Source organism: Cetorhinus maximus, chromosome 17 (assembly GCF_964194155.1).
Source record: "Cetorhinus maximus chromosome 17, sCetMax3.hap1.1, whole genome shotgun sequence".
NCBI classification, from domain to species: Eukaryota; Metazoa; Chordata; class Chondrichthyes; order Lamniformes; family Cetorhinidae; genus Cetorhinus; species Cetorhinus maximus.
In genome coordinates, this window is record NC_135895.1 from 28095350 (window position 1) to 28117339 (window position 21990).

The 21990-nt window shown below is 44.4% G+C and overlaps 1 protein-coding gene across 9 annotated transcripts in view; it reads left to right on the forward strand.

Annotated features, from left to right (window-relative positions):
- The window catches only part of LOC144692265 (receptor-type tyrosine-protein phosphatase F-like), a 496732-nt gene extending 476709 nt beyond the window's left edge, over positions 1–20023 (forward strand). For all 9 annotated transcript variants that reach the window (XM_078560868.1, XM_078560866.1, XM_078560873.1 and 6 more), the window contains 3 exons: positions 1166–1320; positions 2477–2612; positions 18578–20023. In XM_078560868.1, the coding sequence (XP_078416994.1) occupies positions 1166–1320; positions 2477–2612; positions 18578–18646 (360 nt within the window). In that variant the 3' untranslated portion in view covers positions 18647–20023. The remainder of the gene's footprint in view (positions 1–1165; positions 1321–2476; positions 2613–18577) is intronic.
- Positions 20024–21990: the final 1967 nt, after the last annotated feature.

A 21990-nucleotide genomic window follows, 5' to 3' on the forward strand; every position in this document is an offset into this window, starting at 1 on the left:
TACAGTTAACAGAAAAGGCTGGAAACTCTTGGCAGGCCCAACTGGTTTTTATTTCAGATCTTCACCAGCATTTTTTTACTTTTTGTTTCATTATTGTCAAGATTAATATACTGCATACAATGATCAGAGTCATAACAGGTTGCAAAATTAATATAAATAGTTAGACTTTAAAAGTATTTGTGCTCCATAATACTATGGGGTGATGTACTATTTTAACTATTAATTTTCGCTGCCAACATTTTGCAGTGCACAGTCTGTTCACAATGGTGTAAATGTAATTTACTGCAGAAGTAACTTAACAGTATCTTGTGACCATGGAAATTTATCTTACATTTGGAACTGGCATTGAGGCCATAGAAGTAGTGATTATGAATGGTATAAATAATTGCAGGTTGTCATTTAGCAAAGCGATGCCCTGTTACTCAGGTTTGGTGATATAAATTAAAAACTACTTTCTTGAGTGTCTTGGAAATTTATCCTATTTATTGGGCATTAATTTTTCCCTATTTTCTTCTGGCTTTTAATTATTAAAAATAAAAACTGGATATGGATAAAATACATTTTTAAATTGATAATAAAGATTGACTTTAATGGTCTTTGAGAAAATACAAGCACTTATCATTAGAGATATTGTATCTTCCATGTATCTTGAAAGGGAAAATTTGCAGGGCTCTGGTGGAAGAGTAGAGGGGTTGTGGCACTGATTGAATAGCTCTTTCAAAGAGCTAATGTAGATATGATGGGCCGAATGGCCTCTTTCTATGCTGCACGATTCTTTGATCTACCATAACCATCAACTGCCATGTAAACTAGCTTTGGGGAATCTTACAATGTTCTCTGTTTAAACAGTATGTGATGTCATGTGAAAATACAATGTAGTCAAGGGTTATGATTTTAACTGACACCCTCTTGCCCATGTTTACTTGCTCTCTCTCCCTCTGCAGCACCGTGAAAATGCATTGAGTGTAAAGGTGGTAATTAAATTCACTTGTGGTTCACAGTGTTTTTGGCTTTACTCGCTGTCTTGATCTCTGTCCTCTGAGGGGGAAACTCAGAAGCGTTCTTCATATTCTCATTGTATGTTAGAGATAATTTCATTTAAAATGTGGGTTAGTCACCAATTATACTAACAGATTTCAAACATATACCTTTGCTTTTAACATAGGATGGTCAATCTCGAACAATCCGACAGTTCCAATTCACTGACTGGCCTGAACAGGGAGTGCCAAAAACAGGAGAGGGATTCATTGATTTCATTGGTCAAGTACACAAGACAAAGGAACAGTTTGGACAGGATGGACCTATCACTGTGCACTGCAGGTGAGGATGAACAAGCAGTCATGTTGGATTTCATATTGGTGATTGAATTAGTTGCAATCAAGCAAATTTCCATTACAAATTGTATGCATTTACCTTCAGCACAGTGTTCTCCCGTCACGGAAAATGTTAGGCCTGGATTTTCATGGAGTTGGAAGGACTCAGGAGCTATTTAAAAATGGCAGGTGGGACCCAATTCCAGGATTCTCACCCTCAACCCCAGATTCCCCAATTTTCACCAGCCTGGGATAAGGGTGCAGGTAGCAAGTTGAGTCCTACACTCCCAACCTGACTGGCTCCTTTGCAGGCTTCTAGCTCCCTGCAATTTTAGGAGTTGACTCTTAAAAGTTTTAACTCTGTGGGAGTCCTGTTTACACAGCTGAAGAGAACTGTTGACTTTGCTTATTTGACATCTTTGATATATGAAAGTTAAATTTTCTGTGATCACTTTTGTCAATGTCTCAATGTTTATTTGCACAAGATTAAAAAGTGTTAAGTGCTTAAAGCTTCTGTTATTAATACTTTAATGGTCTGTTTGACATTTTTATAGGGTGGTAGGAACACCAGTTATTTTTCATCAATTAGAATGGGTTTTTTTCGAAGCAGTTTCATGCCATTGTTACTATAGGGTTCATTGGTTCTGTACATAGTGTACACTGGGTGAATGGGCTTGGGAGGGCCATGATTTGGCTTGAAAGCATGTGAGGAGCTATTGGGGGAGTGTGGGGGGGCATGAGTTGTCATGGGGCTATAAGGGGCAATGGGGATGGGTGGGGGTATGAATTGGCATGGGGACATGGAAGTGATATGGGGAGCAGGTGGGTGGGGTGATAGGGTGTGAAGGGCCTAAAATGTAACCAAACAAGTGGGACAAAGTCCCAGAAAACTGAGGCAGGACTTTTAACCAGCCTGCTTCTTTGGGTGGCGGGACTGACTCCATCCCATCCCCCCACCTCTCCCCCAGATTGAAATACGCATCATTTGGGACACTGTACTGTGGCAGGTGCATAGCAAGCCAGAAAATTTCCCAAATTGAGCTACCAGCCTGGGTAGCAAAAATTCAGCCCTTAGAGAGTTACTGCAAGAGGACTGAATTCAACAAAGCTCTGAAATGTGTAGCTATGCGAAAATCTGATAAAAGTCTCTCCTCGTCTTCTAGCGCTGGTGTGGGACGAACTGGCGTGTTCATTACTCTGAGCATTGTGCTGGAACGGATGAGATATGAGGGAGTTGTGGACATGTTTCAAACGGTGAAGACTTTACGAACGCAGCGGCCTGCCATGGTTCAGACAGAGGTGGGACGTTTAATCATTTCTTAATTAAGTTAGTAGAAATGCACAACATAAAATACATTAAAAAATAGCTGGTGCCTATATATATATGTATCATTGTGGCTTGTTGCCTTGCCATTTAATCTTAATCATATTAGGGAGGCTTTTGTAGAAATCTTCAGCTCAACCAGTCCAGCTGCCAGGTTGTCAAGACTGTGAGAAGGTCCACGAATATGAGTTGTGGTGCCAGCATTCATTGGCCTTTTTCTAGGATCCATCAGATGAAATTTATCTTGGACATAACATGAAAAGTGCACTAGCAGCCTGTCTTACACGGTGTATAAAATGGCTTCCACTGCACTATTACCCTTCTTTTAGCACCCAATTCCAATACTGATTTCGTCCTCTGAGTTGGTACTGATCCTGAGCATAGTTGATATTTAGGCTGTGCCAAAGTTTGTTACATTGTGTCGTTTGCTTGAAACCTGTCAAGCATCTATTCTATTTTCTGAAGAAAATTGTAACCTTACATTGAATAAGAATGTTTATACTACATGTAATGAGAGCACTCTGATTTCTTTTTTTGCAGAAACCTGTTTATTTTTGAATAGCATTTACAGCAAACTTGTTATCATTTTAGTTCTGGTTACTTCAACATGCTGAATCCATAAATTATTCCACAAGTAGCTAGATAGTTACTTGAAAAAGGATTATAGAAGGGTTTGGGGAGCAAGCAGGAGAGTAGGATTAGATTAATTGGCTTGTGGAGACAGATACCCCACAGACTTGGAAAATCAAATGGTCTGTGCTTGTGTTGTAAAGTTATATGACTCCATCAGTGTGATATAAGCAGAAGACTTATTAGGAAACCAGGAGATCTGAATTATATCCCACTCCTGGGGCAGAATTGAGCGTCCTGACGTCATTGCGCACTCGCGCGATATTTCACTTGATGCCAGAGCAGCGCCCGCCATTAATTAAGTGGCCACTTAAGGCCCCTAAGAGTCCAATTGAATGCAACTTTTCCTTGCCCGTGCGATTTCCAGCTCATCGCAGCTTGGGCAGGTGGCCAGCTGACATTTTCACAAACCACATCCAAGGGCGGGATAAAAAGGGTCAGCAGCATTGCCAGTGTGAGTAATGAGCAGATTTGGAGACAGTTTGCAGCTGGTTGCTTATTGGTAGTTGTTTGGGGCATCATTTCAGAACTCATTGATGTCTGCCAGGCCCCCGGAGGATTCAGACCATGTGGACCCTTCCAGATATCGGACAGCCTTCTCTTTCCCTGGTAATGGGGATTGTAGTCTCTGCTGAAGGAACCTCCTCTGAGGAGGAAGAAAGGGGCACAGGGGGAGGAAGCCAGGTGTCCCAATTCAGCTTCCAGGGGAGGGACCTGTGGGAGGAGAAGGTGCGCAGGGCCAGCAGGAAGTCCAAGGCGGAAGGGGCCACAGAAGACGCCACTATCCTGCTGCCAGGGTTTACAGGCAATATGTCTAAGGTGCAGTGCCAAAGGAGGATCCGCCTCTCAAGGGAGACCGTGACCTCCATTTGCCAGATGATTGGGCCTGAGATCAGTTCTGACTGGGTGACACCCCATGCCAGTGGTTCTGAAGGTCACAGTGGCCCTCAACTTATGCCTCCGGCTCTTTCCAGGGCTCAGTGAGGGATCTTTGTGGAGTCTCTAAATCAGCTGTCCACAGTTGCATCAAGCTGGTGACAGAAGCTGTGTTCAGGCGGGTACTGACCTTTATTCTTTACCATACGGACGAGACCACCCAGGCTGAGCGAGCCAGAGGCTTTGCGGCGATTGCTGGGTTCCCCCGCGTCCATGGACTGCACACATGTGGCCATCAAGGTGCCAGCGGGTCAGCCAGGTGCCTTCGACAACAGGAAGGGATGCCACTTCATGAATGTGCAGATAGTGTGTGTGACCACAGGATGCAAATTCTGCAAGTCTGTACAAGGTACCCTGGCAGTTGCCATGACATTTACATCCTGAGACACTCCCAGGTACCAAGGGTCTTCAGTGCTCCAACCCGACTGGTTGGATGGCTGCTGGGTGACAAGGGCTATCAGTGGAAGAGGTGGCTCATGATGCCTCTCCACCACCCAAGAACAGAGGCAGAGAAGCGTTACAAGTCATACCTCCGCAAGGACGGTGGTAGAGAGGACCATAGGTCTTCTCGAGATGCGCTTCTGATGCCTGGACTGTTCAGGGGGAGCACTACAATACCTCACCCAGAGCGGGTGTCACTGATCGTGGTTGCATGCTGCGCTCTCCACAATCTGGCACTGGCAAGGGGGGACCCACTGGAGGAAGGGGATCTAGAAGCAGCTGCACAGGCCACAGGTGATGAGTTCAGTAGTGATTCCGAAGATGAGGACGGTGAGGAGAACGCTGGGAGTGTGGAGCCAGACCTCGGTAACCTCCAGGGAAGCAGGGGCACCTTGATCCAACATTCCTTCAGCTAGGCTACCAAAGATCAGCATCAGGCACGTGCCAGGGTGCCTGCTCCATCCCGGATGTCTGAAAAGACCCTTTTATTTGAACACAAGGAACACTCAGTACCTGTGCAGTAAAGTTCAGAGCCACTTACATCCAGCATTACATACTGGCATACCCTGCACCAATAAATTAAAAAGGTGGACATATACGGGCCATGACAACAAAAACCAAATTTACCTCCTTGTGACACTTCAAAACTATTTACATAAATGTTTCTGATCTTCGTTCCCAGATCAGTATAGATAAAGTAAACAGAAATGAACATAAAATCACCCGTGTTCTGTCCCTCTTGTGCCTTAACTTACATTTGTGAGTGCTATATTTAGGTGCTCCCTCTCCTCGCTGGCATTGGAGACAGCCTGCTGACTGTGCTGTCTTGTTGACCTTGATGACCTTGGCGGTCATCCTCTGGCCAGTGGAGCCTGTGCTGGCCCCCGCCTGGAAGGGAGTGGCCAGTGCCACGGCTGGCATCTCCCCAGTCATTGCAGCCTCATCAGATGCCACAGTCACTGGCAGAGGGACGGAGGAGCAGCTGGCGTCATCCAGAACACTCTTGAGAGGAGCCCGCAGAGACGACAGGCAGCTCGTGCGCCAATGTGAGGTTGCTCTGGACCTCCCTGCACATCATTGATGGATGGGCACCTAGCTGGGATACTGGGTGTCTCATCTATCTCCCACACTGTCACTGACCACCTGAGATCAGTGCCTGTGTGAGGGCTTGCAGGTCCGAGTGCGACCCCAGGAACCCCTCATTCTGTCCCTGGAGCAGCCTCTCCATGAGAGTCGCCACTCTCCCAATGGGAGGAGGCAGTGCACTCGCCCATGACGGTCAACACAGTGCTCGCGCTCCACATGGACTCCTCTGTCACGGAGACCATGGCACGCAGATCCTCATGGATTTCTGCCAGATCCTCCCACACATCCTGCTGGACATCCAGCATCTGCCGCCTAATGGACGACTCCAGAGGCTTATCATCAGTCTTCAACTGAGCATTGTCCTGGTCCCCAGCAGTTCTTCAACTGTCGGCGCCCTGGGCACTCTCTGCCTCTGCCTGCACTTCAAACGATTGTGAAGTGCCCTCACCAATGTGCTCCGAGATACTAGCTGCCGTTCCAATGCCCACCGAGGTGCTGGTACCTGCTTCCGAGAGCAGGTGTGACGCAGGTGAAATTGACACCCGTGTTACGGGTGGCCCTACGGGGTCTGCAGATCGGATGCCTGCTGGTGAACCTAAAATGAAGAAGAGGCCATGTCATTAGTCACAGTCATCACACTGTCACTGTGCATGCCAGGCACCCTGGTGAGACAGTGGAGATCAGCGTCATGATGCCATCGTCTTCCAATGATCTCCTAGTTCGAGGCTCCTATCAATGATGAGACTACACTAGAATGGTTACACAATCCGAAAGTCTCACCTCTGTGCACTGTGCTCTTACCTTTGTCTCGCACCCCCGGCTCCCCACACCTGGTTGCGCAGGAAGCGTGCCAGTTCTCAAGCTCCAGGGCGTCCTGCTCGAACCTGCTGAGCAGCAGGAGGTTAGGCGGGCCTCTGCCAGCCCTCTTGGCTTGGTTATGGCTCGTCTTCTCCTAAAAGGACAGGGGAGCATTGTTTAGTCCACCCTCTACCTGCAGCACCATTGCAGCCTGGGCAACCCTGGCTGAGTAACACTTCACAGGGCACATCCAAGTCGTGGTCCTCACAAGGCACTCAGTCCAAGCAACCAGGGCTCATCCCCTTGGCCAGCTCTGGTGTGATTGACAGTTGGCACTCAGACTCTTAACACCCCTGGGCTCCACGGGGGGATGGCCAGACCTTAACACTTCTGCACACTGACCGATGCCAACGCGGTACTCACCCTTCTTGAGTGCAGCATGTCATTGAAGCGCTTCTGGCACTGGACCCAGGTGCACCGCACCACGTCATGGCTGCTCACCTGGGCTGCCACCTCCTACCATGCCCTCTTGGTGAGGTGCGGTGGCCTCCTCCTCCCATCTCTGGGGACAAGAGTGTCCCTCCTGGCAGCCACCATCTCCATGAGGGCAGCGAGGCACTCATCCGAAAAGCAGGGGGCCGAGTGCCCACCCGACCTGCCCTACTGCCTGGCGTTTGCAGCCTCACTCGAGTCCATCATTAGAACGGCAGACAGAAGTCCTTAGATAAAAGCAAAATACTGCGGATGCTGGAAATCTGAAACAAAAACAAAAATTGCTGGAAAAACTCAGCAGGTCTGACAGCATCTGCGGAGAGGAATACAGTTAACGTTTCGAGTCCATATGACTCTTCGCCAGAACTCTGAAGAGTCATACGGACTCGAAACGTTAACTCTGTCTTCCTTTCCACAGATGCTGTCAGACCTGCTGAGTTTTTCCAGCAATTTTTGTTTTTGTTTGAGACAGAAGTCCTTCCTGGCAGCCTTTCTAGGGCTGCCTGGGCCGCTTTTATACCGGCCACTGGGTCGCCATTGGAGCCGGCGGCCGACAGGCCCCTGCCCCTGCTCAGTCCTTCCCAGCCAGTGCGGAGCTGTGTTTCACGCTGGGCGGGCCTTAATTGGCCCTCCAGTGTGAAATTGTGGTCGGAGCCCAATCGCGGGCGGATTCGTGGCCGCTCCTGTGCCCACCGATGAAGGGAACATCCTGCCTCTGATGTTGATCATAATGCACATCACTCCTAGGGTACTGTCATATCCTATGAATCCTCAATGTAAACAATGAATTCCTATACCTTGCGCAAGACTAATGTTAAAATCACCCCCAGTGCACATAACTACAGAAACATTGAAAATAGGAGTAGATCATTTATCCCTTTGAGCCTGCTCCACCATTCAATATAATGGCTGATCCTCTATCTCAACGCCATACTCATGCTCTCTCCCCATACCCCTTGATGCCTTTAGAATCTAGAAATCTATTTCCTTCTTAAATATATTCAGTGACTTGGCCTCCACAGCCTTCTCTGGTAGAGAATTCCACAGGTTCACCACCTCTGAGTGAAGAAATTTCTCCTCATCTCAGTCCTAAATGGCCTACCCTATATCCTCAGACTGTGACCCCTTGTTCTAGATCATCCCTGCTCCCCCAAGCCAGAGGAAACATCATCCCTGAATCCAGTCTGTCCCGCCCTGTCAGAATTTTATACGTTTCAATGAGATCCCCTTTCATTCTTCTTAACTCCAGTGAATACAGGCCCAGTCGATCTAATTTCTCCTCAAATGACAATCCTGCCATCCCAGGAACCAGTCTGGTGAACCTTCATGACACTCCTTTCATGGCAAGTGTATCCTCCTTAGGTAAGGAGACCAAAACTACACACAATACTCCAGGTGTGGTCTCACCAAGGCCCTGTACACCTGCAGTAAGACATTCTTGCTCCTGTACTCAAATCCTCTTGCAATGAAAGCCAGCATGCCATTTGCCTTCCTAACTGCTTGCTGCACCTGCATGCTTGCTTTCAGTGATTAATGTACAAGGACACCCAGGTCCCTTTATACATCAACATTTCCCAATCTATCACCATTTAAATAATACTCTGCCATTCTGTTTTTCCTACCAAAATGAATAATTTCACACTTATCCCCGTTTTACTGCACCTGCCATGTATTTGCCCATTCATTCAACTTGTCTAAATCGCCTTAAAGCTTCTTAACATCCTCCTCACCACACACATTCCCACCTAGTTTTGCGTCATCAGCAAACTTGGAAATGTTACATTTGGTTCCCTCATCCAAATCATTGATATACATTGTGAATAGCTGGGGCCCAAGCACTGATCCCTGCAGTATCCTACTAGTCACCACCGCTTGCCACTCTGAAAAAGACCCATTTATTCCTACTCTCTGTTTCCTGTCTGCTAACCAATTCTCAATCCATGCAAATATAATACCCCCCAATCCCGTGCGCTTTAATATTACACATTAAGCTCTTTGTGGGACTTTATCAAAAGCCTTCTGAAAATCCAAATACACCACATCCACTTGTTTTCCTTTATCTATTCTGCTAGTTATGTCCTCCACAAACTCCAGTAGGTTTGTCAAACATGATTTCCTTTCCATAAATCCATGTTGACTTTGTCTAATTCCATTGATATTTTCTAAGTGTTTTATAGCCCCTCCCGCCTGACGGGATATTATGGTCCCGCAGAACTGAATGGAGATTTAAATAGCTAGCTGCATCTGCCGAGAGGAGATGCTGCGGTGGGGCTATTCCTGGCCTAAGTTCCTGTTATCACATACTTTATAAATAGACTCTAGAATTTTTCCTATTACTGATGTTAGGCTAACCAGTCTGTAATTGCCTGTTTTCTCCCTCCCTCCTTTTTTTAAATAATGGAGTTACACTTGCCACCCTCCAATCTCCCAGCACTGTTCTAGTAACTACAGAATTTTGGAAGATGACAACCAACGCATTCACTATTTCCATGGCCACCTGGGATATAGATTATCAGGCCCTGAGGATTGATCAGCTTTCAGTCCCATTAATTTCTCCACGTTTTTTTAGTAATACTAATTTCCTTCAATTTCTCCTCCTCATTAGACCCTTGGTTCTCTAGCATTTCTGGGAGTTATTTGTGTCTTCCACCGTGAAGCCAGAACTAAAGTAGTTGTTTAATTTCTCTTCCGTTTCCTTGCTCTTTATTATAAATTCTCCCTTTTCAGACTGTAAGGGACCTACATTTGTCTTCACTGATCTTTTTCTTTTTGCATATTTATAGAAGCTTTTACAGTGCAATTTTATGTTCCTTGCAAGTTTACTTTCATACTCTATTTTTCCCTTCTTAATCAATGTCTTGGTGGTCCTTTGCTGAACTCTAAACTACTCCCAATCCTCAAGTTTCCTACTTTTTCTAGCAACTTTATATGACTCTTCTTTGGATCTAATACTATCCTTAATTTCTTTTGTTAGCCATGGTTGGGCCACTTTTCCTGTTGTGTTTTTGCACCAGAAAGGAATATATAACTGTTGCAATGCATGCATTTGTTCTTTAAATATTAGCCATTGTCTATCCACCGTCATGACTTTTAACTAAATTCCCCAATCTGTCTTAGCCAGCTCACGCCTCATATCTTCGTAGTTTCCTTTGTTTGGATTTAGGACCCTAGTTTCGGATTGGACTACTTCACTTTCCATCCTAATGAAGAATTCTATCATGTTATGGTCACTATTCCCTAAAGGACCCTGCACAACAAGATTATTAATTAACCCCTTCTCATTGCACAGTATCAAATCTAGGTTAGCCTGTTCCCTAGCTGGTTCCCCAACGTACTGGTCTAAAATACTGCTTCATACACACTCCAGGAATTCATCTGCCACAGTATTATTGTTAATTTGGTTTGTCCAGTCTATATGTAGATTAATGTCATTCATGATTACTGTAGCACCCTTGTTACATGCATCTCTAATTTCCTGTTTAATGCCATCCCCTACCTTATCATTACTGTTTGGAGGCCTAAAGACAACTCCCACTAATATTTTCTGCCCCTTGTTGCTTCTTAACTCCTCACAGAGTGATTCTACGTCTAGATTTTCCGAGCCAGTATCCTTTCTCACTATCGCACTGATTTCATCCTTAACTAACAACAACACCCTGCTTCCTTTTCCTTCTTGCCTGTCCTTCCTAAATACCAAACACCTTTGGATGCTCAATTGCCAGCCTTGTTCACCTCGCAGCCATGTCTCCGTAATTGCAATCATATTGTACCCGTTAACATCTATTTGCACTGTTAATTTGTCTACCTTTTGCAAATTCTCCATGCATTCAGGTGCAGTGCATTTAGATTTGTCTTTTTAACATTTTTACACATTTTTTTTGTACTTATGGTCCTATTTGCTGCTAGCCTTTGTTTCATCTGCCTTCTACTTTTGCTTTCTACCTTCTGTCTTATCTTTGTTTCCCTCTCTTGTGTCTCCCCACTCAAGTTCCCATTCCCCCTCCCCCACAGTACTAGCGAATACCCCTGCCAGGATATTGGTCCTGCTGGGGTGCCACCCGTCCAGCTTGTACAGGTCCCCTCTTCCCCAGAATCAATCCCAATACTTCAAGAATCTAAATCCCTCCCTCCTACACCATCTCTCCAGCCACACATTCATCTGGTCTATTCTCCAACTCCTGATCTTGCTACCACGTGGCACTGGGAGTAGTCCTGAGATTACTACCTTTGAGGTCTTGCTTTTTAATTTATTTCCTAGCTCCCTATATTCTGCTTTCAGGACCTCGTCCCTCTTTTTACCTGTGTTGGTACTGATATGGACCACGACCTCTGGTTGTTCACCCTCTCCCTTCAGAATGTCCTGCAGCCACTTAGTGACATCCTTGTCCCTGGCACCAGGGAGACAACTTACCACCCTGGTGTCACATCTGCAGCCACAGAAACATCTATCTGTTCCCCTTATGATAGAATCCCCAATCACTTTTGATCTTCCCCCGTGCAACTGAGCTACTCGTGGTGCAACGGACTTGGCTCTTGCTGCATTTCCATGAGAAACCATCTTCCCTAGCATCCAAAACAGAAAATCTGTTAGAGAGGGAGATGGACCCATGCAGGTACTCCTGCACTACCTGCCTAGTGATTTTACTCTGTCTGACAGTCACCCATTCCCTTTCAGCCTGTGCACTCTGCCTGCAGCGTAACCACCTCACTGTGCATGCTATTTACGAAGATCTCAGCCTTGCAGATGCTGCACAGTGACTCCAACTGCAGCTGCAGAGAGGAAACATGGATTTTGAGTAGCTGCAGCTGGAGACACGTGAGCGCCCTGGAAACTGAAAGTGTCCCTGCCTTCCCACATTGCACAGGGGGAGCATTCCACATGGCTGAGCTACCCTGCCATGACTTACCCTTAAATTACTCCCTTTACTTTTTACTTCCGCTAGTTTAAGGAATATTAAATATATACTAGGGACCTTACTACTTATGCTCTAAACATTACTTAATCTAAACTAAAGAACAATTTTTACTTTGAAGACTGAACAGTAGAAATACTCTCCTGGTCCTACTTAACCAAGGCTGCTGCTCCTCTCACGCTGGCTTCCAGTCCCGCTCTTGGGCCTGGTTCCCCTCGCTCTTTAAGTCCACTTGCTGCTCTCATGTTATCAAATGCCAAAAGCAAAGGAGCACCTCTTTAACTTCCTCCCCTAACTCCCTTAATTACCCAACACCCAGCATTCTCTTCTAAGTTGCACTAAGTTGGCTGGCTTGATATGCTCCTAAGACAAAGACTAGCTGACCCAGTTACAGAGGAACCAGTTTCAGCCGCTTCTTTAATTAACTGAGCCCAACTGTTCACCCCAGTGGAGACCTTGTTAAAACCCTGCTTAAGGCTGGGAACTTTAGAATTCAAACTGTAGATTTCAGTTAAATGCTAACTACAAATAAAATTAGATTTTTACAAAAAGATTTTTAAAAATGATGGCTTCTTACTCACCATCCACCAGCCCTAGCCACCAGCATCCAGTCCTCCTATCATTCGTGCAAAACGAAGAAATTGATCATCTTCAGCCACTGTTGGAGATATACAAGTGTGACCCATAAAATAACATACAGTGTATGAAAGGAATTATGTTGTTTAATTTCACTCAAATGCTTAAAAATATTGGAAGCAACTCCTACAACAACACAAAAGTTGCATACTATGGATACTGGAAATCCAAAATAAAAACAGAAAATTCTAGAAATACTCAGCAAATCTGGCAGCATCTGTGGAGAAAGAAGCAGAGTTAACATTTCAGGTCTGTGAACGAGCAGAACTGGGAAATATTAGAAATGTAATAGGTTTTGAGTAAGTCAAGGGGGAGAAGTGGGAAAAGAACAGTAAGGAAGATCTGTGATAGGGTGGAAGGCAGGAGAAATTAAATGACGAAAGGTTTCATGGTGCAAGACCAAAGTAAGTAAAGAAACTAAAGATGTGTTTGGATGAGGTGTGTATGGAGCAATCCTGAATAGCTGCCATCTGAAAGCAAAGAAAACAAAATAAGAGAGAAAAAACAAAAGCAGCGAAGAAAAACAGAGTTTCAGATCTAAAACTGTTGAGCCCGGTGTTGAGTCCAGAAGGCTGTAAAGTGCCAACTATTCTTTGAGTTTGCATTGAGCTTCACTGGAACACTGCAACAGATCAAAGACAGAAAGATGAGTGGGAGCAAGGTGGACAATTAAAATGTCAGGCGACTGGAAGCTGCGGACTGATCGGAGGTATTCTGCAAAGCAGTCACCCAGTCTGCGTTTTGGTCTCCCCACTGTAGAGTAGACCACATCATGAGCAGCAAATACAGTAAACTAAATTGAATGAAGTACAAGTAAATCGCTGTTTTGTTTGGAGGCTGAGCGTTTGGGGCTTGAGGCAGTGAGAAGGAAAGAGGTAAAAGGGCAGGTGTTGTATCTCCTGCACTTTCATGGAAAGGTATCGTAGGAAAGGGCAGGGGTTTTGGGGTGACTGAGAAATGGACCAGGATATCACAGAGAAAATGGTCCATTCAGATTGCTGAAAGGGAAAGATATTTTTGGTGGTGGCACCGCGCTGAAGGTGACTGAGAGGACTGAGGACGATATATAGAGTATGGAGACTGGTGGGGTAGAAAGTGAGGACAAGGGGTACCCTCTCATGGTTCTGGGAGGGAGGGGGAGCAGTGAGAGCAGAAGTACATAAAATAGAATGGAAATGGTCAACAGCCCCATCATCCATAATGAGAGGGAGGGGTGGGGGGGCTGGTGCTCCATGGTTGAAGAAAAAGGAAGGCAGATCAGAATCACTTGTATGGAAAGTTGCAATGGGTGGGACTTTCCGGTCCCACCCACCACCGGGATCGCCCAGTGCTGCTGAAAGCCAGTTGACTTTTGGCTGGGCTGCTGAATCTCCCGCAACAGGGACAGAAAATCCCAGCCAATGTCTAAAAAGATGCAACAGAGATGGAGAAACAAGGAGAATGGCATCGAGTCCTCACAGCAAGTGGGATGTGAGGAAGTGTAGTCAAACTAGCTGTGGAATCATTGGGCTTAGAGTGAATACTGGTTGGTGGCTTATTCCCAGTAATGGGGATAGAGAAGTCAAGGAAGTGAAGGAGTCAGATAGAGATGGACCTGATTGAGGCAAACAAAGGGCGGAAATTGGAAGCCATGTCAATGAAATTTTCCAAATCTGGCAAGAGCACAAAACGGCACTGTTAGACTCATCAGTGTAACAGAAAAAGAGGTGAGGGAGGAGGCCCGAGCAGGACTTAAACAAAGAATGTTCCGCATATCCTGCAAAAAGGAGGCATAGCTATGACCCCAGCAGCTATTCATAGCAACAGCTTTTATTTAGAGGAAGTGAATGGAGTTGAAGGAGAAATTGTTCAATGTGAGGTGGAGGAAGGTGGTGATGGAGGAGGACTAGTTGGGCCTCCGTTCAAAAAAGAAGAGGAGAGCTCTGACGGTCCAGAAGAGGGATGGAGATGTAGATAGATTGTATGTTGATAGTGGGGAAAAAAACCCAGGAAAGATTAGGGCCAGGAAACAGTTACGATAATGGAGGGCATCAGAAGAGCCAGGATTGCAGGTCGGAAGAGACTTTCAAGGTGGGGAAAATAGAGTCGAGACAGGAAGCAATAAGTTCAGCGGGGCGAGGTGAAACAATGGATTTGCAATGGCAGTCCTGTTGTGGATTTTGGGAATGAGGTAGAAGCAGGTTATTGTGGAACTATGAGGTTGTAGTCTATGAAGGAAAGACCTCCAGAGGTCAGTGACAGTCCTGGAAAGAATGGCTTGATGTTTCGTGGTCGGGTCATGGTCCATGTGAAAGTAAGAGGAAGTGTTGAACAGTTGGCACTTGGCATCTGCTGGCCAACAACAGCACCATCCTTGTCAGCAGGTTTGATGATGTTAGGGTTGGACCTGAGAGAAGCAACTCCTGGTATTTTGGTATATAGTTTAAAATAAAATTTCTGATAACATTAAAATCTCCCCCATCAACCTCAAAAAGCACAGTGAAACTTATCATTTAAGAATATTCTGATGTGAAACCTCCTACCATATGCAAATAGGCAAACCTCTCTTTGCCTGAAAGGTTTTCTGCTTTATTTAGGAACAGCAGTAGACCATTCAACCCTCTGAGCCTGTTCTGATTGATATTCAGTGAAACGCCACTTGGTGAATATGACCTAAATGTCCAGAATCTACGTGTAGTAACAAAAAGCTAAAAGCTACTGCGGATGCTGGAAATCCAAAACAAAAACAGAATTACCTGGAAAAACTCAGCAAGTCTGGCAGCATCGGCGGAGAAGAAATCAGTTAACGTTTTGAGCCTTCATGGCCCTTTGGCAGAACTGGAGCATAGTTAGAAGAGGAGCAATTTATATTTCTCCTTTCTTCTAACTATGCTCCAGTTCTGCCGAAGGGCCATGAAGGCTCGAAACGTTAACTGATTTCTTCTCCGCCGATGCTGCCAGACTTGCTGAGTTTTTCCAGGTAATTCTGTTTTTGTCTACGTGTAGTAACAATCATTGCAAAGAAACTTTGGGGGTCTTGAACAAATAACAGTGCTGATAAATGTATTTAGGCAGGTTTAGCATATTATTCAACTTTGAATTAATGCAAAAGATCTGCAGAAAAAAATCTAATATCGTGACATTTGATATATCTAATTTTTTTTTACTGCAAAATATGATTGGCCAGACTCATGAGAGCAATTCAACATACTAAGCAACCTGACTCTGTGATAGTTTCTTCAGTAAATCACCTTGATAAGTCAAAGTCTGCCACACGGACAGCCATGTCACTGCATATGGTGACCAATGACACACATCTTTTATATTTTTTATTACACAGTGCATGGTCCCACTAACAATATCCCACTTCTGTAGAAAATAAAACCTAGGTAGGGGGAGGGTGTCGTTGAATCTGTAGCAACTACTTTCTAATAGTCAGCCATGGAGCAGCCAAGTAGGGAATAAAAGCTGACTGCCACTGTCCTGGAGGGAGCACCACTGTGCATTCTCCCCCAGTGAGGGACCACCTGTTTTGATATACTTTTTTTTAATTTTTGCATGGGATGTGGGTGTCGCTGACAAGGCCAACATTTGTTGCCCATCCCTAATTACTCTTGAACTGCTGCAGTCCATTTGGTCTAGGTACACCCACAGTGCTGTTAGGGAGAGAGTTTCAAGATTTTGATACAGCAACAGTGAAGGAACTGTGACGTAGTTCCAAGTCAGGATGGTGTGTGGCTTGGAGGGGAACTTTCAGATGGTGGTATTCCCATGTACTCGCTGCCCATGTCTTTCTAGTTAGTTCATGGTTGCGGGTTTGGAAGGTGCTGCCAAGGGAACCTTGATGAATTGTTGCAGTGCATCTTGTATATAGAACACACTGCTGCCACTTTGAGAGTCGGTGGTGGAGAGAGTGAAGGTTTAAGGTGGTGGATGGGTGTCGATCAAGCAGGCTGCTTTGTTCTCGATGGTGTCAAGCTTCTTGAGCGCAATCCAATCGAATCCAAGCAAGTGGAGAATATTCCATTACACTTTTTACTTGTACCTTGTGTGATGGTGGGCAGGCTTTGGGGAGTCAGGAGGTGAGTTACTCACCTCAAAATTCCCAGCCTCTGACCTGCTCTTGTTGCCACAGTATTTATATGGTTGGTTCTGTTCTGTTTCTGGTCAATGGTAACCCTCAGGATGTTGTTCACTGCAAGAATCCGAGGGAAGGCAGATGTAATGTTTTTGAGCTGAGGGCTATGGGACCATGTGAGGTCTATCACAAGTAGCTACTGAAACAGACTAAAACAAAATTTAAAAGGGAATGAGATACATTTTTGAAGAGGGATATAAAAGAATTTGAAGGGGAATGGGGTTACAGGAGAGAAAACCAGCATTACTGTTAGTTAATGTTGATATGAAAGTTCCTCTGAATTCTGGCTTTCCCCTTGTGAATACTAGCTTCTCCCGGTTTCCCTTCTTCACCTGGTGGCGGGTGACATCCTAGTTCTTGGAGGTTCTCGAACAGCTGCTGGTGTGAATCAATGAGCAAAGATATTCAAGTACAGGGGATCCAACCTTAAGACACATACATTAACATTTGATAATGTGATGTGATCAGGAATGTGATGGATTATTCTCCATTTACCTGGATGAATGCAACTGCAGCAGCACTCGAGAAGCTTGACATCATCCAGACAAAGCAGCTTGATCACCTTAAACATCCACTCCCTCCACCACTGTCGTGCACCATGAATGCAGGATGTACTCTCTAAAGGGTGCACTGCAGCCACTCATCAAGGCTTCCCCGACAGCAAATCCCAAACCAGAGACCTAAAAAGAAAAGGACAGCAGGTGCATGGGAGCACCATCACCACCAAGTTCCCCACCATCCCAACTTGTATGTGAATACCTGTTTCTCCTCTTTTGCTAGTCAAAATCCTGGCACTGTGTACCTAACCATATTATAAGAGCACTTTTACCACATGAACCGCAACAGTTCAAGAAGGCAACTCACCGCCACTTTCTCAAGGGCATGAATGGGTAATAAATGCTGGTCTTTCTCGTGATGCTGATATCCTAAGAATGCATTTTTAAAAAGATCAGGAACCTCCAGGAATACCTCTAACCAGTGTTGGTAACTGTATAACATGGCCACCCAAGAAGTGGCCCCACCCAACATCGGGTTGGACGTCTTTGAGATATCATTAGCTTGTCGCAAAAAATTGATCCTTGGTTGTGCCTGTCTAGTTTCTACCCTATGAAATCCATAGGGAGCTAGATTTCTGGAATGTTTCTGGATCAATAAATTACTAAAACCTGATTACCTCTTAAACTTAAGGGAAAGGAGCTCTGTAATTTCTTAGCAAAAATAAGATGCAGTGATGGATGCAAATCTGTAATGTTAGGATGTACATTAATGAGCCTTGATCACTACAGCTTTGTTAATATCTAAATTGATACACTGCTTGCAATGATTACAATGTACCATTTGTGGCACATACTGAAAAATTTAATTTTGGCACAAATAAGTGTAATGTACAACATTTTTTACTCATTGTCACAGAAATTACTCTCTTCTCTGGCAAAAAAAATCTAGGTTTTTAAATCAGCAATAAAAACTGACTTTGAAGGTGCTTGGGTATCTATGGTACTCATTGGGTATTCAATGAAAAAGGCTGAACAATGGCCATTTATGTTCTTCAACTGGAGTTACAATGGTAGACTGATGGAATCCAGTAGAATTTCAGGGCTATTCTTTGTTGAATTTTAGTCAGTGATATTATAAACATGGAGCACCCTTACCTCATCTTAATACTGTGTAGTTTGGCCATCATATTTTAACTTTGTATACTACCTCTGTATATTAATATATTCATCTCCATACTCATGTAAGCAAGTATTCCACGATAAGGAATGAAAGTAATTGTGTATTTTATGTAATTTTTAAAAATTCGTATCAATATTTAATTCATCTTTTGAATTCAATACTTAATGGATAATGCATACACTTATATTGAACAACGCTCAATCTCTGTCCACAGGACCAGTACCAGTTGTGTTACCGAGCAGCGCTGGAGTACCTCGGAAGCTTTGATCACTATGCAACGTAACTTCTATCACACAATCAGAACTTGTGACTTTCAGGACCCAGAAAATGATTTTTTGAGCCATATCAAATCAAATCATTGTTTAGTTCTCCTGTGCAGCGAGTTGTCAAGGTGTAATGATATCAGCAACTCAGAAATTCTATCATGATTCTTGGACTGATCAGGAACTAAGTTGACTTGTTTTAATTCCAAACCAATAGAATGATAATATACATTTATCTATCTCAAATCCTCTTCACTCTGCATGTGATTCCCTTTTTGATTATAATTTTAGCTCAAATACACTACATCAGTTTTCCTTTGGGCTTTAACTAGGGTGCCATTTACAATTTTATAAACCTTTTTATTAAAATTGGTATTTTTTTTCTGAACCTAAATTGTTTTGCTTAATGGCAAAACCGAATTCCTTATGCTGTAAATGCATTTTTTTATTTTATTATAATTGGTTAAGTTTTTATATTCTCCTTTTTGCTGATTTAAAGGTTCTTTATGTTTGCAACAGAGCTGCCCATTTTAGTGCAGTTCTGTATTTAATCCTGGTGACTGGAATCTTAACCACTGTTCTGATTATAGCTGCTGTATCTACTCCTAGGGATAGACGAATCGAACTGAAGTTTAATCTCTTATATGAAAGTGTCTTCTCTTCAGATACTGTACAATACAAAACTATTAATACTGAATAAAGCAGGAGCCTGGTGCTGTTAGATGAATTTAATAAAAAAAACAAGGATGCATTTTGGTTTTGTACAGTTTCTTAATATCACCGATTTGATCCTTTCCTTGTTTTAAAAAATAATAAAAAAGTTAGAAAAAGTACTCAATACCCAATATTCTGTCCAATCTATTGGAAGCAAATTTAAACTGGATCACAACCAACTTGATGTAAACACTGCAGCGCACCTTGCTACAAACTTTCAATCACCTACCCAGAAAAGAGCTGGGAGCAGCAACGCTTATTCCTCACCAATCAGACCAGTTAGTCCCTGTTTCACATTGACTATCCTGTGGGAGTTAAGACTGCTAAGCATTTCCTTACCAATGGCCTGAATTTTCCAGTGAGCTATTATGGTGGATGGAAGTTCTATGATGGTATAATCTTCTGTAATTCTATGGAGCTGTTGCAGTAGGGAGCCTGGGTGTGGAATTGGGGAAGGTGGTGGATGAATGCCAAATATAATCAATTAATCAGAATGATATTGATTGTAACCTGATTTGAAGAGGTTGAATTGTTTGGAACGCGCTCATTTTTATCTTGTGTATGCATAGTGCTGTAGGGGTTACTCTGTTGTATACACAGTCTGTTTTCTATTTGTTGATAAATGATATCATCATTGGAAAAGTCTTGATGTTAATAAAGTTGAATAATCGGGTTTTATACAATGTGGTTTCATTGGGGAATTTTTACTTATTTTTCCACCCTCGGAAATTAAAGCTATATAATCATCAATCCACCATTTTGGTCTGTGTGCAGATGTAAATACAAATTTACCAAGAGAGCAGTTGGGTAGAAAAGAATAAAGGCCATTGCTGATAAAAACAAATTCATAATTAAGGAGAAGTTGGGAAGAGGGTGACAATGAGATAAAAACTCCAAATGATTTCCAGATGCATTATTGTGCTAATTATCATACTACAGTTGTGAAACTGAAATTAGACCCATCTCGTGAAAATTTTTAGTGGGAAATAGTGTGCTCCCATCAGAGATGCATGATCCCCCCATTGTTTCAGTTCCAACCTCATAAGTGATCAATACACTGCTACTTCCAGTTTTCCCACCTTATTTCCTCTTTGGAAACACTATCCCTTGTAAGGATACAGTTCCAAGTGCCAACAGCCCTTCTGTACCTCATCCAAGTTCCCATTCTTCATGTGTGCAAGCTTAAAATAGTGAGTAGCAGTAGGCTGTTTCACAGGGTGTGCACCACAGCCAAGCCTAATTGTGTTCCCACTATTCATGCATGCTCTGGCAGAGGTCCCGGGTTGGGAATTGAAAGTTAATTTTCTCCTTCCAGGGTCAAAGCTTGTTTGCAAAAATCATTGCTAGAAATAAGTTCTAGAGGAATGAAAGCTGGATGGTGACCAGATGTATAGGAGGAAAAGAGGCCAATTGTGGGAGAGATCAGCTAACTCACCAAAGGCTGAGAATGAAACCTGGAGCTGGAGCCCAACAAAGCAGCAGCTGTCCCGCTGTCATTATACAATGGGTTGACAATTAAGAGTGGTGAGGCGGGACTTCCTCCCCTCAGGAACAGTAAGTCCTGCCTCTTGAGAGCGGCCAGCTGATCAGAAGCTGACAGCACTCCAGTACCGGGAGCACCATTGCGAGCAAGGCTGAGGGAACAACCAGTCCAACAGCTGAGTTAGGGGTCTCCCTGGGTGCCAAGCTGGCGTCTAGTAAGGGGATGGGGGTAAGCTCTGAAGGTTTAAGGAGGGACGCATCCCTAGACTGCTTCCCCCTTGCGCAGGGAGACATGCCGGGCTGGATGCTCAGTGTGGGCCTCTCCTGCCACTGGTTAAATCCTAGCAATGGTAGGATGAGGCCCTGAAGTGGGAATCAATTACCCACTTATGGACCTCAATTGCTCCACTGATGGGTAGGCTACCCAATGCCTCCCCCCTCCATTGGTAAAATTGTGGTAGGGAAAGGGACAGGTGGGTAGGCGGCAGTCAGGCCTACCTTCAAACCTACCAGTGGGGGAATGTAAAATCTGGCTCCTGGAATCCTTTGGTCTGTATAGTTCAATGTCGCACTAAATAGTATCTTAAAATGCTAAGCCATCAGAAGAGAAATTATACACTTCCTGAGAGTCCATGAGTAGTGACTAATATGTTAAATGCATATTGTGATGTACTGATCATCAAGGCAACATGGCACTAATTACATGCTGAAAATCTAAAATAAAAATACATAGGGCCAGAGCTTCCTTTGAATGGCGATCACAGTCGGATTGCCACTCTGCTCCTACTGACTACACCTGACCTGAGGTGCAGCTGCACCTTTCGCGCCTGACGTTTCGACTCGGCCAGGTGAGAATAGTGCAGTTCAGTGCAGCACAGCGGGTTCCTGAGTTCTTCAGCTCAGAGCAGCAGCATTGGGGGAAAGAAAGCCATCCCCCATTTTTTACGGCAGAGAGCTGCTGTAAAGCAGGTAAGTTCCAGCTATTTTGAGAAGCTAAGGAGAAGATAACTGTGTAAGGTAAGTGGGTAGGATAGGTAGGGGCAAGGGGGTTGTTTGTGGGGTGGGGGAGATGGTTGGGTGGTCAATGTGGGGGTTTGGGTGATCAGTGTGGGTGGTCAGGGGTGTGTCAGGTGGTCAGTGGGGGTAGTGATTAGCAGCAGGGGGGTGG